Source organism: Halictus rubicundus, chromosome 12 (genome assembly GCF_050948215.1).
Source record: "Halictus rubicundus isolate RS-2024b chromosome 12, iyHalRubi1_principal, whole genome shotgun sequence".
Taxonomy (NCBI): domain Eukaryota; kingdom Metazoa; phylum Arthropoda; class Insecta; order Hymenoptera; family Halictidae; genus Halictus; species Halictus rubicundus.
This window is the reverse complement of record NC_135160.1, coordinates 2,933,857-2,950,307: the sequence shown is the minus strand read 5'-3', so window position 1 is coordinate 2,950,307 and position 16,451 is coordinate 2,933,857. Positions and strand designations below refer to the sequence as shown.

Genomic DNA, 16,451 nt, shown 5'->3' with positions numbered 1-16,451 from the left:
CAGAGAGGAATATAGACATTTATAGTATAGATGGGAATTGAAGACATGAGTGTAGACATTTAAAGTATAGATAGGAATATGGACATGAATATAGACATTTAAAATAAAGACAGGAATGTAAACACGAGCATAAACAGTTAGAGTACAGACAGGAATATAGACATTTATAGTATAGATGGGAATTGAAGACATGAGTGCAGACATTTAAAGTATAGATAGGAATATGGACATGAGTATAGACATTTAAAATAAAGACAGAAATGTAAACACGAGCATAAACAGTTCGAGTACAGACAGGAATATAGACATTTATAGTATAGATGGGAATTGAAGACATGAGTGTAGACATTTAGAGTATAGATAGGAATGTAGACATGAGTATAGACACTTGGAGTACACACAGGAATATAGGGAGGAGTAAAGACATTTAGAGCACAGAAAGGAACATAGATAAGAGGGTAGACGTTTAGAGTAGAGGCAGGAGTATAGATCATTTCCAGAATCAGGAAGCATATTTTCAGTGATAGTCGGAGCCGGAACAGAGCGAGTAAACCGATCAGAGTCCGCGTAATGTGATTTAAACGTCACCCTAACGAGATCAGCTCCACCCCACCCCCTGGGTTCGAGTCAGGACGCGAAGGGTGCAAACGATTAATCCGTGACTTTTGCGTTCCCGATCGAAGTCCCGGGATCCTTGGCTGCAGGAACGAGTAGACGAGGGTCCCAGCTGTCGACGGGGCAGCGGCTGCACGTACAATATCGCCGTGGCTTTTGGGGGATCCAAGATGACGGTCCTTCCGTCGCGTTACGGCCGGGGTTACCTACTGGCGTCAGCTTGCGAGGGAAGAAACAAACGGCTGACCCTGCCTCGCCGGCAGAAACCGGGAAAAACTGTCCTCTCCGACAACGGATTATTGGTGTATCAGCAATACGCTTGTTTGAATTATAGGAACCGGGAAGGACCTTAAAGTCCGTCTTATTGTCTCGCAGATCCCCGGAAATATGGGGTGAGAATAACTTGGCCTAGATACTGGTACGTTATTCCCGAGGGGATGAATAGCGAATACGGTGCTCTTCATAAACTTTAACACGGTCCCATCGCCCGTATATGGGTCGTGATGATTTCAAGATAAATTTTAGTAAGTTACAGGTAATTGAAGAGAGCAGGCACCGCATAGTGAAATTGTCCTGCAAGTCTGACCGAAACTAGTAGAATTGGACAACCGTAATCTAACCCAAACAAAGCAATTTTTCTCTATACTCTATCTTATTGTTATCACTAGATTTACGGGACCCGTCAAAATGACGGATTCTAATATTTTTAAATTGCGAATATTGAGATTGTAAAAATGCATCCATGAGCAATTATTTAACAAATTGATTTCTTTGGGTATATATTATTAAAAAAATGGCTACAAATTTTGATCGATACATTCATGTTATTTTTATAAAGTAATGTAAAATAGTCATTTTTAGTGCTCTGTAAACCTAGTGTTAAATAGCTTGAACGTATCGCGTTTAATTTTCGTTAACAGTATCCAATAGACGTTACATGCATAGTGATTGGGACTGTGTTCTGTATGGTAATTTTTATGGTTCGTTGCAGTCACGTGCGATCACAATCTCTTTATTTTTCACTTACGAATCTTACGGCTAGATTTACATAAAATATAATTAATCGATACAACTGCGCATAATATACTCGTAACGCCAAGAAAAATATATTGCACGTATGCTACATCTGTGACGCTTCACGTCTCGGTGACTGCAGAAATCTACGGGACCATCCGAGGGGGAGGAAAAATGCATTTCCGCGCGCTATAAGCTCCCTTTCTCTCTTCAACTGTATCTCTAAGATCATCCTTGAGAAACGAAAGACAATTATTCTTGCGAACGACAAATTCGTCCGGTCTCGAAATCTTCAAAATATCTACGGACTCGGTTCCGTTTAATCGAGGAGTCATTCGTCATTACTCGTTGCGCTCGCCAATGATTATACAGGCTGCCCTGTTCGCTGTTAAAGAACTCTTTTACACAGCATACAATCAATTAATTCCCTTCAATCAAATTGTTTAGCTCCTAGGCAACGTCAAGTCAAAAATCACTTTCTTCTGATCATTTTTCATGTGTAGACTCTGTGAATAAAAATTAATCTTGACGATTAACAGACGCGTGGACAATGTGTCGTATTTATAGAACAAATATTTCACTTATAGAGTTAATTACAAAAATTGGATTCTTACGCCTCGAAAACAATAATCACGAGGAAAATAAAAATAAAAAGAACGAACACGTTCCGAGTGATCGATCGTAATGGGACAACCTGTATGAATGAATGTTCGATTGAATAAAAAGCGTTCAAAAATATCTGATCGTTCTGAAAGAACAGAAAGTCGCCCCTCTCGAGCAACCTTTTTTCCAGCACACTTCGATAAATGCATCAGACGCCAGTTCTTCCGGAAACGAATGACAAAAAAAAAAACAAAACAGAACAACGAAAAATATGCGCGCGTAACCGAACATCGTTACTGACAAATGTTCGCACCGATTCTGTTTTCGCACCCTGTATAAATTGTTATCGAGGTCTCGTCCCCAGCCGCTCTCGTCCGTAAAAAATATATACACACAGCTGTCGAGTTTTATTTACACGCGTACAAATAAATAAATTACGTCTCGTATAGAAATACTTGCTATAAGTAACGGTGTCGTCTATGCAAGAATATATCTCTAGGGGGTAAATTCATGGTTCCGTCGAGCTTCGTCGACGTTCTATATCGTTAACCGGTACACAGTTAATACATTTACAAACACGTTCATCCATAAAATCGTCGTTTTCACAGCAGCGAGTGGTGAAACTCATGGTTGCGTTTCTGGGGTAGCCGGGGTGGGGGCGGGGGGGGGGCACAGAGATGGGCAAACTCATTAACTCGGAACGAGTTTTCTAATTGCAGATTCGAGCCGTTCTACTTCGGACTGTCTAAACACACACGTAGACGTCGATCAATAGTAAATAAATGGCTGATTGGGACACATTTAGGTAACTACAGCCTCTAACGCGGTACACGTAGATCCCATCGATTTTACTGTCTAATGAAGCTTAGACTTTGTAAAATCATAATAAATCGATTGCATCAAATTATTAGAGCCAGAATCACTGATAAATAGAGCGCAGATTTTATACACTTCTAGCAAAAATATATGAATCGAAATGCAACACTTCCTAAAATTATTAAAATAGGAAATACATTTTTATTTCATCTCTATTTCGAACAGTCAACTCGAGAATTTTTAATTTTAAAAGAAAAATATATTAAATAAATATAAACACGAAGATACTATAAATATATAACATAGTATTTTTGTGTCGCTTTAATAATTTGAGTGATCATGCCTTCTGATTCCGGTGAGCAGAATCACGTTATTATAGACACGAGGATGAACCATTTATTGTACTTTCTATCGATGGAACAGGATGGTTGCGCAGTTTTCTCTGGAGTTACATTTTGCCCATTTCCGGTGAGAAGTACGCTAATCCAGGGCACCCGCCCGTCGGAGTAAAAAAATATCAAGAGAAAGATGGGTCGGTTTCTTTGTCCAGGCGATCGTAGGCGTACACAAGGGATCGGGGGAAAGCACGATGCCTCTCTAACGAGATTCTACCGCGGCCTCGTTTCAATTCTGCAATTCTGCGGCGCGAGGCGCCAACCATTTGCCGCTTCGCGTTAATATCTGCTCGGCCTCAAAGGACTGTTCTCCCACAGCCACACAACACCAAAGACACTCTCTCCAAACACTCGCTTCTTGGAATATTCCTAGCCGTGGCCGTAACGAAAAACGCAAAACTCTTGAAACGCGACTTCGTTGTTCTCCGGTTGAGGAACAACGGACAATGTGTACTGATTTTTCCTAGGGGCAGTGCGAAAATAATCTCATTCTACAGTACGATCTGTCGCAAAAGTCTGCGTAGAATTGTGCAAATATTTCAAACAAAGACTAGAATTTGTTGCGGATTCATTTGTTAGAACGTGAGAAGTAAACAGATTCGAAAAAGAGTGATAATGGTTTGTAAAACCTTTACATCGGAAAACATAAACAAATCGGTCACAGCGGATTTTATGCATGTATGACAACAATAGGTAGATGCCATTTAAAACAGTAAAAACATTAGAACAATCTAAAAATTCTGTTACATCATTTTCGACCTATGAACACTAGGTTTACGGAGCATTCAAAGTGAGTATTTTACATTACTTTATAAAAATAAGAAGAATGTGTCTATCCAAGTTTTCAACCATTTTTGAAATAATATATACCTAAGGAAATAAGTTTGTTGAGTAATTCCACGTAGATGGATCTCCACAATCTCAATAATCGTAAATTAAAAACATTAGAACCCGTCATTTTGACGGGTCCCGTAAACCTAGTGTTAAACATATTAGAAAAGAAAATCAATTTCTATGTCACTTCAGTTTGTTACAATTGAGGTAAAACATTTTTATCTTGCATAAAATCGTCAATCGCTGTCTAATCATTGGTATGATTTTAATGATTATATTAACAAATTCCATTCACATTACTACGTTGAGTATTACAGTAATCGAATAGAACCGTTTTCATAAGTTTACAATCTTACAATCAACTTTTAAGTGACAGTTTAGCTACACTGAGTTCTAACAATTTCTGTACTATATAACAACCAATAAATTATAAATATACATTTAGCAGCAGTGTAGATAACATTACTCATCAAAAAATATATTTTTCATACTGTGCTTCTAACAATTTCATCATCTACAGTGTTCGCTTCCGAGCATCGTTATGCTCTTCAGACTCTGTCCAATTGTAAGCGACAAATAATTCTGCAATCTGTTCAGAGCTCTCGCCTTTTTGTATTAAATATTTGCACCCAGACTTTCGCGAAGAACAATACATTTAGTATGTTCAAACGGGTTCAGTCGAACTACGATTCAAAGGACTTGCGCCAGAATCGCGCTTGTTTCCCAAAGCGATGAGTTAAGTCGAGTCGAGTCTACTTTTAAAGTTAGACGAGCAGTGGATAGAGACTTGAGTCTGCGTTGCATCCACCTCGTAATTCTTCTCTTACCTCTCCGATTCGTCGAGGTAAGCTTCGAAACTTGACAATCTTTTCAACTATTAAAAAGACAAAAGACAAGGAGACAACAAGAATACAGCGCGAGACACTCGAGCGGTAATACAACAAGTTCACAAATACAAAGACTCGGGTCCTCAGCATTACGGCCACGTGCACCTAACTTCGTCTCTCTATTAATATCTTCAGGAACTTTCGTTATCGAGTCACACATCTTCAAAATATCATTTGATAAGGCAAACGACCACGACCGTTTTCCTTTCCAGAAAACAATCGTGTCGAGAGAAAACGAACCGTGTCTCCGCGAAAAAGTTACCTGACCTCGACGACTCTCAAACCCGGCAAGCACCAGAATGATCATCGAGCAGATATCGTCAAAAATCTCACTCGACGTGACCGTTCGTCTGGAACGAAACAGAGTCACGCGAGTGTACATATATCAAAGGTTTCACAATTAAAGCGTGCGCTTCTGCGCAATGGAGCGCTTTAGACGGAGCTGGTCTTCGGTAAGGGCTTCAGCTTCATTTCGCGACGTTGCTCGTGGTAGTCCTGAAAACAGGGCACGATGCAGAGGTTCGTCTGGCATTCTGGACAATGGTACTTCGTCTTTCGTCGAAGTATCCTGCCGTGGGCGTCTATAGTGTTCCAACAATGATTGCAGCCCAGCGCTGGACCGGGACGCAACACGGGACAGTGGCCCAGCCGCAGGTCGCTCAGGATCTCTCTGATGTCCCTGCTTGTCGTCTGCAACAAATTTTTACATCGTTGTACGTCGTTGGTGCGAAACGTTAATGCGGACTACTTCGTTAGTTACCTGAGGAGAGGACGAGCTTCTTCTGAGCTCGGTGGTCTTCACCCTGAGCCCCGAAGTGGACCCGGCAGCCTCGTTAAATGGCTCGTCTGGCATTTCCAGTTCCGTTTTTACGATAGGTGCCGGCTCGACGACGATCGAGGGGCTGGTCGTCCTCCTTGGGAACTCGGGATTCGAATGCTGCCTGTGGATCAACACGTTGCCACTGGTAGACTGTTGCTGGTTAGACAGGAGGGGATGAGAATGTTGCTTCGGCAGGTACAACGGTTGTGGCACTGTCAACAGATTCGACGAGGTGGTCATCGGTACCAGGTTCGATTGGTTCACCAAGATCGTGGGCGGAGGCGATGAGATCCGAGGCTCTTCGTAGCTTCTCGATGTTTGCGGCAGGTTCAGCGTTGGTGTGCTCATTGATGTAGTGACGATGTGTGGCGAGGATGTCTCGCTGTCAGGGGACAGGTGATTAGGTTCCTTTTTTATGCGGGGTTGGCGCTTCAGAAGACGGCATCTTTTGGGACCCGCTGCTTTGCACACTACTGTAAGAGATAAATGAATAAATGAAAGTAATATGTGTCTATGTAGCTTTTGCAATTTTTGTTTTCTGTGTAAATCCTCGGCCCATTTGTCTATCGGCTTGGTGTAATCATAATTGTATTTTATACTAATGCAATATAGTTGTTAATGTCCCTTTATAACAAAAATAATCCAATAACTAAAATGGGAGATTAAGGATAGAGAGGAATAAAACAGCCACATTGTGTTTTCGATTTTCTATGTACCAGGTTTTTAGCACAAGGGTGACAACGGTTAAACTTTACTTCAGGAAACCAGAAATTTGTTACCTTTTTTTATGTATTCCTGTAGATTTTGGCAAGAAAATGTCGTAAATCCAAGTTTTAATCCTAGGAGATCAGTAATCCAAAAGATGTGCGATTTTCAACGTTTTTAACAGGTAACTTTTGAACCAGTGAATTCCTAACGTTAAAACTCGAATTTTCGGCATTTTCTTACCAAAATCTACAGGAGTACATAAAGAAAATAAAAAATTTCTGGTTTCCTGGAGTAAAGTTCTGCCGTGAAAACAACTGCAGGTGCAACGCACACAAAAATGTGGTAAGTATATGAAATGCAGGTGCAACAAACTCAGCGGATGTATAGCGATCGCTCGTATAAAGCGATCAATAATATTCGCTTCATCGTTCGGGAAAAAAACATTGCCAACAATATGAACAAGACTGTGGTAGCTTGCACTGTATCGTTTTATATGCGGACACAGATTGACGTCGTAATTTCATTCGAACTGGTTCTCCAAGATTTTAAATGAAACTTTATTTTCATTAACAAAGTTGCTACATAAATAAAGATCTAAAAAGACGGATAGCTTAGATGAACGAAGTTACGCCCGGCCAGAAACAACTTTGATTAGCTCTCCCATCGCGCCGCTTGTATTAAAGACGTTATACATAACATTGACACAGTAAATTCGATCATCTGCATATAAAATTCGTACCGATTAAACTAGTCATCTCGCTCGTTCGCAGACGGAGCGTGTCGCGTTAGTCTGTATACATTTGCGATCAACACTGTTTCTCAACGTACTGTATTCGTCTATTATCTTTGTACAGGTGTAAAAAAGAAAGGTGGAACGCGCTCGATAGATTTCTCAATAATCGACAAGCGGTTGATTACGGCCGCTGATAATATATCAGCGGAAAAGCTCCTGCGTGTTTCGAGTGTAAATCTCAGGGGGCATTCTGCTCTTGAAATGCCAAAAAAAAAATCGATTTTTGCATTTCTCGAAGGTATTGCCGATCGAATTTTTATTGTTCAAGCCCTCTTCCCTCAGGACCACGTTTCTCGAAATGGCTGCCATAATATTGCCATAATAGTTCGTCCAATTCCGATGAAAATCCGAAAAGATGTCGTTCTCGTCCGTACCAAAATGATTAAAATATTGGCTAAAGTTTCGAAAATCGATCGAATCCGATTGAGCTGAAATTTGGTGAATAGGTTTATTTTTCATTAAAAATATGTTTACCAAAAGGATTTGTAATATCATTACGTAATATCATTTCCTACCTTATCGGACACTTACCACGGCGAATTCAGCCTTTTTTAATTGACAGCGCCCCCCCCCCCCAGCCCTCAACCAAAAATAACCAAAAATCGTCGGTAAGGTAGAAAATGATACTATTATGATACAAATTTTTTTCCAGTCGCCAAAAATCATTTTGGGAAACATGTTTTTAATGCAAAATGAGGCTATGTGCAACATTTGAGGTCAATACGATTTGATAGATTTTCGGATGTTCAGTCAAAATATTTGCAAAAATGACTTGAACAATTAAAAAAAATTTCAGAATTGAAATCGAGGATTAATATTAATGAAAGATTGTGGTACAGACGATAGCCACGTCCTTACTGAACAATATCTTCCATCAATTATTTAACTCGGACGCCCACAAAAGTTGCAGCCATGGCAGCTAGTTAGAAGGTACGTTTAATCCTTGTAGACATATTACACCTTTTTTGTCGCAATAAATAAATTTATAAAAATTGCCAAACGTACAATTAAGTACAAAACAGCATTAGAAGAAACTCTGTATGAACAGAATACCCCCTCGGCGAAGGTTCATCGAATCGTCACGAAGATTCGATGATCTTCAAGTATGTCTTATCTCTTCGATTGTTCGATCACGGAAAGGAAGACGATAACAAAATTGTCATAATTCCCGGTGTTAAGTACGTGCGTAGAATACAAGAATAGGTGTTCGCCGCGGCTATTTTAAATGCAATTGTATAAATCGTGTAAAGTATTAACTAAACGACACTCGTTCGCACTGGTGATGAATTATGTATGCTCGGATGATCAATGATATTTACATCGTTATTTGAATTCATTGCCCCTAGTTGAGTACTAAACAGGAATACAGCTCCCTTAATATATTCTAGCGCCCTAATTACTTATCAATTTCAATATAATTCATCGATTCTACCAAAGCAACAAAACGGAATCGTTTCGTAAAAGAATGTCTCCGCTCGTAATCGAAAACAAGAACAGTTTCGTCGTAATTAAATGACAGGCTGTCACATCGTCGAGCTGTTTCTCAATACATGCATTACCACATTATATCCGTAAGTCAGTAATAGTCATGTACACGTAACGAAACGATTTGATCTATATGTATATTACGTGTGTCTTAAAATATAAATAGAAAAACATCTTGATAGAAACCGTTGACGGTCGTTTATTTTCCACTTTGGCCCAGTCACGCGTAATTGAAACGGTGCTGGAACGTTGTCAACGATAATATCAGACTTTGCGCAACTATAATTCAAATCCTAAAGTTCCCGGCATACCCTGTAACCTGTCACATCTACACATCGGGTGTACCAAAAAGATTCTAATTTTAAAATATAAACCGTTAAAATAATTGAAAAGATCTGTCGATCGAAATACAATTTTAATTAATTTCTAAACTAATTTACGCACGCACGGTACACCCGCGTGGCAGAATTTGTCGAGTGGGATTATTAGAAACGTATAAAATTTGCGAAAGGCCTCATGCTACCAAAGAACAATTAATTGTAATACATGTATTGACGGCAGGTCCTGTTCTACTCTGATCCTCCTCGTGGATAAGTAATCGTTAGTAATCGTTAACTGTGTGCAAGTACACATGATATATTCTTCTAACTAATCCTTTTCGTATGGCTACTTTATTCACTATGTACAAAAATGTTACGACGTCGGCGTGCCAGCTGAAGCTGGTCGAGCGCGAATCGGCGATGGCACCCCGACGATAGGACGATAGAAACGTTAAATTATGAACGAAAAGTACGTCTCATGTAGTTCGCCTATAAACATCTGAAATCATGAAACGAATGAGTGATTTAGATCTCAAACGATACGTCTCAACAGAAGGAACCTCTTTCAGAACTTGATCCGTCCGCAACCGGAAATTCCGGTGGTGGACAGAGCCAAGGTCAACAAAAACATGTCGTTGGAACTCGTTGAATGTCTCTTTAAAAGTTCTGAACCCTTAAGAAATTGTGATGCCTGGGTCCATTCAGACTCTTATTTAGAAAGAAAGAGGGGATGGAGATTTTGATGTTGCGAAAAAAACATCGTCCTCTTATATCGAAAGAAAACTGTATCAGGCTATATCGCACAAGATAACCTGTTGGTACATAAATGAAATATGAACAATGTACTATGAAGTTCTCAGCTGTGAATCTTTGACTTTTAAAAGCTTACTGGTAGGTAAAATATAAATGTTCTAATTGTATTTTTGAAGACACTTCTTCTATGTACAATAATCTCTTTATTGCATTTGGTCGTTCTGATACGTTGAATTAAAATGAAGCCAGTCATCGTAATCTAAGGGTTAATGTACAAATCAGACAATTATTAAATTGATTGCACGTATATCATTATCATAAAAATAAATAGTAGGAAAGCTTCTTATCGGTAGTGGATAAAGTGAACGAGTTCCAGCATTGGATAACAACGACATTTCCCATTGCACGCGTGTACGCTAATGTAAAAACCTTGTGGTGTATAAAGTACGAACCGACCCCTTCCCGCCCTATCTCGAGATCCGTGATATTTTCAAGCTTCGAATAGGTACGTACGAACTAGGAAAACAGATATCTAAAAAACATGTTTCTCTGCGTTTGACAAGTTGCGATAGATGTATGTACCCGTGGTTGTAAAGCAAAACGACGTACGTCACATAATACTAGGCATTTTGGAGCGGACGACGATATAAATATATATTGTGCCTGAATTTAAATAATTTTCGATAACACAAAAACAGATGTATCAGTTCACTTTGTAACAAAGTCTGAGACCTGGTGAAAAGTATATGTCTGTTCAAAGCTCATACGCTTCTCGGCTGAGAGAGTTGCCCAAATTCTATTTAAGGTACTGTTTCAGATTGTGAGTAAAATAGAACTGGTTGAATATTGTGCAACAGAACGCATTCGAGACCTGTAGTCCTCCTCAAATTCATTAGCTGAATACTGATAATGTAGTTCCACGTCATTTTTTATAGCAGACCTTTGTGGTATTTAGCTATACCTTTTGGACATTATATCCGGTGTTCAGCAAAGTCTAGCTCACGCATAAACTGAAAGCGTTAACACTTTACCTACCGGAATCCTATTGACAGGATTTTCAGTAGTTGTACCGTACCAAAAGGAAACTTAGAAATGTTCTTTTACATTATAATCTGGAACGAAATTGTTAGATGAAACTACTGGAGGTAACTTGTTGGTACGCAATTGAAATTGCTGTTGAAGGATCCTTTGGAAAGTCTTTAACCATGGACCACGAGCACTTAAAAATTATTAAAGAATCGCCGGTAGGTAATGTGTTAAAAAGTATGACTAATGTTTTGCTTTATAACCATAGATATCCAGATGTTAGTGACGGCGGTTACTCGACGGATTATCTTCATCGGACAACCCGAAAACAATGGACACGGAGCATCGCCGGTTTGTAAACGCGGAGGCCTAATACTTTTCAAGCTCGTCTATACAAGCGCCGGCGGAACCCGCGTTATGACCGGCTCACATGGCGTTGTAATTAACGCCGTGTAAATTGATTGGCATTGTTGTGCTGGGCAACGCGTAGTCCGTGTGCCTGCTGTCGATGTAACCGCTGAGCATCGTATGAGGACTGTGGGTGGTCAGCATGGTATGCGTGCTGTGGGTATTGTGTGTGCTGTGCGGAGTCGTAGGTGGGCCCATTGGCGTAGGGCTCTGGGAGTTAACAGGTTGCGCGGACTGGGCTGGCGGCGGCGAGGAGTTCACTTCCTGTTTCACCCTGGACTTCAAGCTGGGCCGGTTGTTCGGGTAGCCACGCTTTTTGTACTCGAGCCAGAGGGTTCGGTTGTTCACGCCGAACATCCTGGCCGCCTTACAGAATCCTATGCCGCCGTAGCGGACCGCGTCTAACGCTCTGATAAAGTTCTCGTCCGCTTGCGGATTCGTCGATCGTTTCCTTTTAATTGCGGTCTGAGGACTGGCGCACGGGCTCTGGCAGTTGCTGGGACATTGAGCGGACGGCGACGGGCCGCTCGACGACGCGTGCTGCAGCGTGCCGTGCGACGAGTTCGGGTAATTCGTCAGGGCGCAACTCGAACCAGTCGTGCTGGTACCAGAGTACTGGTCGCTGATGGTCGAGGAAGCTGTTATTTCGGGCGTGGTAAAAGCTGATGACGCTTGGATCGACAGATTCGTTTGACACGAGGACAGAGCGAAACGTGGATATGTGTGCTCCATTATAGTCCATTGCAATCCTGCGGAACAGACCGGTTCATCTTTGGTCAGAGCACAGGAATTAGTTCGATTGGCTATAGTTTTCATTAAATGCAATGATAAGTACTAATTGTGTATATGTGTGTGTGTGTGAGTGACTGTGTAGATGTGTGTGTAAATAGTATATATGCATATGAGAATTGTACGTTAACTGAAAACAAATGATGGTTCTAGGCGTTACTAAATATATATTTCGATGCAGCATGAGACAAAGATATTGAAAATAGTAGCTAGAATAGGTACATCAAGTTGTTCTCGAGATTGAATTAGAAAATTGTATATGTTGAATGTAATGCTTTATGCTACTATGCACGTGTGGAAAAGAAAGGAACGATGCTAAGCTGTAAGCAGAAAAGAATGGAATAATGTATGTAAAAGTTTGTGAATGTAATGGTATATATATGGAAATATTGAGGATAGAATCGTGGCATGGCACAGATACATTTTAAAGCACATCATTTTCCATTTTCAAGTATCAGAAAAGTGTACAACTCTTTTGTTGAATCGTAGGACAGAGCAAGGCACACATACACACTAGACAATGTTGAAAAGGGCCGATTCGACTGTCCTCTGAAGAACATTATACATCGTGTGCTATGTATCTGTGTACCATGATGAATTTCATGAATGAGTCTAGCCTTGAAAATATTGCACTGATTTTCAATCTTGAAATTTTCATTTCATTTCTTTTCTTTTCTTTTCTTTTTTTTCCCCGAACTTTCGCTCTATTTTCATGTCAAACGTCTGTGGATTTTTCCTTGTGCAGTACATTTAAACGCATCTGTGCCAGCATATAATGTGTGTAAGTTTTGTTTCTTTCAACATGCAGTTTCATTACCCATCACGCTTGGTATAGATTGCACATAACTACCAAATTACAAAGATATTTTGTGTGAAAGATACATTTCATGCATAGTTTGTTACGCTCTAAAATAATTCAGTATTGCACTATGATAACAATTACAACTGTAATCTTACAGTTGTACGGTACATCGAGAAAAATATCACCATTATTCTCACTTTCCAAACTATTTTTTTATACGATCATACACCTTTATTCAACTGGTAACGCAAATACTATAATATCGCATCCAATATTGTTATCAATGATTTTATAAATATCTATTATAGAAGAAGTATGATCTGTGCTTCGACAATTGTATCGATTCATGCAGTATAAAAAGAAGAAGCAGCAATTTTAATTAAACTCTTGCGCTGGAAATGAATTAATCGCTCGCGGCAAAACCGTCCAAAACAATTAAAAGCTAGCTGTTGCTTGAAATCGCGTAAAGAATGCATATAGTCGCACTGTTTAGATAAATGTAGACAAGATGAACAGTGTAATAAAGATCTTTATTAATAATTCTGTACAGTATGATAAATTTCAAAACAATGCGGAATGTGCAACGCGATCAGACATTTCTTACATTCCCAAGTGGTTTCACTGCGTTTACCGTGTTTCGCACATACCTTGCACCTTCTTTGAGGTCTTGTTTTACCTTTTGTGGGCGGAATGTTTATAGGAAAATGTCCCCATTGTTTTGCTCGCAGACGTAGCGGTGTATCATCTACAGATTGTACGTTATTATCACCTTAGAAAATGATAACGGACAACGCGCGTGGTACGTATTTCTCACATTGGTAACAAAACAATAAGCGACGCGCGCAACATGTCATTCCAGCGCAAGTGTTTAATGTAACGTTAATCCTGTTTCTATATACTAATTGGGCTATTTTAGCTGATATACTATTTTATAGCCCTGGTCGAATTTCTTATAGTAACATCAGCTTGAATGCATACAGAACAAAAGATTACTTACCTTGATGAGCAGGTGGTTGCGAAGAAACTGAACTCTGTGCAACATTCCCTCCTGACTGTTGGCTTACATCTTGTATTGAACCGTCGCTTTGTGCTGGTGTTGCTGCAGAACTGTTCTCCATATTGCTCATCTGAAATACATTTTACCATAGAGCATACTTCAATTATTTAAGGATTACAAGCACAAGTACCACTGTAACAAGCTTACAATCGATATTTGATCCTCGTCGATGCTGCCCTGAGATTCTGTGTTAGTATTTACAGGCCTCCTAAGGTTTTCACCAGTTTCTTGCGAGACAATCAAAGGTTCTGGTTTTACAATATTTGTAGCAACTAAAGTGATTTCGTTTATCTCCTCTGGCTTATCACCGGACCCAGACGTGGAACCCGTAGACGATTTTCTTAATCTCTTCCTACGAAACGATGGGGACAGTGGAGATGGACTGGGGGAACAGGATTCTCCACGATCCCCTCCACCAGTTTCACTACTAACGCTTGGCCACTTTGTTAACGATGGAGTGTGCATTTCTGCTAAACCCTTTATCTTTAAACTCTCTGCAGTCTGTTAAAAAAAAGCACACACACACACAAGCCAATTACATTCTCACTGTTTACACAATGAAATTAAATGATTCAGAAATGTTCTATACCTTTATGATCGATGGTAACTGATCCTGTGATATGTTTACTTCACCATAATACATAAAATCAACCATAATCTTTAGATCTGAAAATTTGACATCTTTCAATATCACAATCGGATGCTGACACGGATTGACGGTGAACAGTGACTGAAAGTATGTGCTACACGCAGACAGTACAACTTTGTGCGCTTGAAGCTGCCTGCCTTCAGCAGCCAGCGTCACGTCCACCAGAGTCTCGTTGTTCAACAGATTCGAGAACACCGAAATGAAGTTCGGTTGATGATTGTTCCACCGCAAACAAAATTGTTGCATCGACATTTTGATGTATCTGCGACTCTACACCTGCAAAACGATTGATCAATCGATTATCATTCTCGCGAAAATATACATACGTGCCGCTCGTCAAATTGACGAGGCGCGTCACATACCGTATCTCGCATAGAGACGACAGATTAATGAGAGAATACACGACAATACGGTTACGATCGCCAGGCGCACAACAAATATATGTAGACATACCACAGGGATGATCGGTGAAAAAGAGCAGGCGGAGTTGAAGTTACTCACTTGGTTCGCACAGGGTCCCCGTCGACGGCTCGAAACACTGTCAAAGAGTCTCGATCTCGTTGTCGCCAGACTCGTCCCCGAGGTTCGGTCAAGATCCGGTCTGTTTTTAATTACGAAAAACAGAGTTCGCTCCTCGCTGCCATGGATCCGACGAAATTTTCCACAACAGACTCGCTGGTGACGCTTGTGTAATTCACAAATGACGTCATAGGCGAAAAATGACGAGGCTCGAACGGCGCGCGTGAAACCCTGCCGAAAACTCGGGGCGACGTGTGTTTTGACGTTTCGCGACGAATTTCTCGTGCAATCGACAAATACGAGATCTTATCAACGTGCGTCCTTAGAAAATCTAACTTGATCAATATAGCGGCCGGCCGTTAGTGACATCTGGCGAGGATCTGTCAAGCACGACGCTATACCTTTCCACGATACTTTTTTTCGTCGAGGAACCCGCACTATTTTTCATTCAAATATATTTCGGATATATACAATGGCGCGGGGGGATATTAATAAGCTTCCGATCGTATGAATAGCCAAGTCAGCCGTACGATGACGTGCAATTGAAACGATCCGTGGTTTATTGAAATTATAAGTACTTTACTTCATCACAAAGATTACATCGTATTACACTATGTGGATATTTTCGACAATACAATGGGATATGTTCCATTTTACACAGTGCGACGACAAGAATTGCTATTTAGTCGGTAGAAATGAAATAAATAAGGGGCAAAATTGCCTCGTCGTATTGCCCCGTTTCGGCTTGTGTCTGACGGGAATCAAGAGGATATTGTGCATATAAAACAGAACCAACAATGATTTTCACATATTTTTTTTTCTTTGTTTCTTTTTTGTACGTGACATTATAAGTGTACCACTAATCGATCCGGAATTTACAGATTTGCTTTTTCGAAGTAAGATACATTATGCAGGTGTTCGTATAGTTACGCTAAAAGAGGAGAATCGGTCCTGTTGAACGTACACTCGCTATTGTAGAGAAATTAGTGCGTTTCTTTTTCACAAGTTTGTTTGTTTGTTTGTTTTTTTTTCGTTGTATATGGGAACGTCAAAAAAGGATGGAATAAAAAAGAAATATAATTATGTGTATATACGTATACAAACACTGAGGTATTTCATTTGACAATAAATCGTAGAAACAAGACTCGTGTTGACCCA

General features: G+C 40.1%; 1 protein-coding gene across 4 annotated transcripts; it reads right to left on the bottom strand.

Moving 5' to 3' along the window:
• Positions 1 to 2,385: 2,385 nt before the first annotated feature.
• On the bottom strand, positions 2,386 to 16,446 carry Btbvii (BTB-protein-VII). 4 transcript variants are annotated; one of them, XM_076798518.1, is made up of 8 exons: positions 15,276 to 16,446; positions 14,715 to 15,050; positions 14,273 to 14,626; positions 14,066 to 14,195; positions 5,925 to 6,457; positions 4,433 to 5,854; positions 4,155 to 4,211; positions 2,386 to 4,072 (listed from the first exon to the last, which is right to left on the bottom strand). In XM_076798518.1, the coding sequence occupies exons 2-6, from the start codon at positions 15,024 to 15,026 to the stop codon at positions 5,597 to 5,599; spliced, it is 1,587 nt and encodes a 528-aa protein (XP_076654633.1). In that variant the 5' UTR covers positions 15,027 to 15,050; positions 15,276 to 16,446; the 3' UTR covers positions 2,386 to 4,072; positions 4,155 to 4,211; positions 4,433 to 5,596. The 4 variants fall into 4 exon arrangements, with proteins under 4 accessions (XP_076654633.1, XP_076654632.1, XP_076654634.1 ...); XM_076798517.1 differs by having other exon boundaries at positions 2,386 to 4,211; XM_076798519.1 differs by having other exon boundaries at positions 2,386 to 4,211; positions 5,925 to 6,454.
• Between the last annotated feature and the right edge of the window lie 5 nt (positions 16,447 to 16,451).

Excerpts from the sequence above, each read along its gene's own strand:
- Btbvii (XM_076798517.1), bottom strand. The coding sequence starts at position 15,026 with ATGTCGATGCAACAATTTTGTTTGCGGTGGAACAATCATCAACCGAAC. Across the intron at positions 14,627-14,714 it reads AGTTACCATCGATCATAAAG|ACTGCAGAGAGTTTAAAGAT; the intron begins GTATAGAACATT and ends TTTTTTTAACAG. Across the intron at positions 14,196-14,272 it reads ACGAGGATCAAATATCGATT|ATGAGCAATATGGAGAACAG; the intron begins GTAAGCTTGTTA and ends AATGTATTTCAG.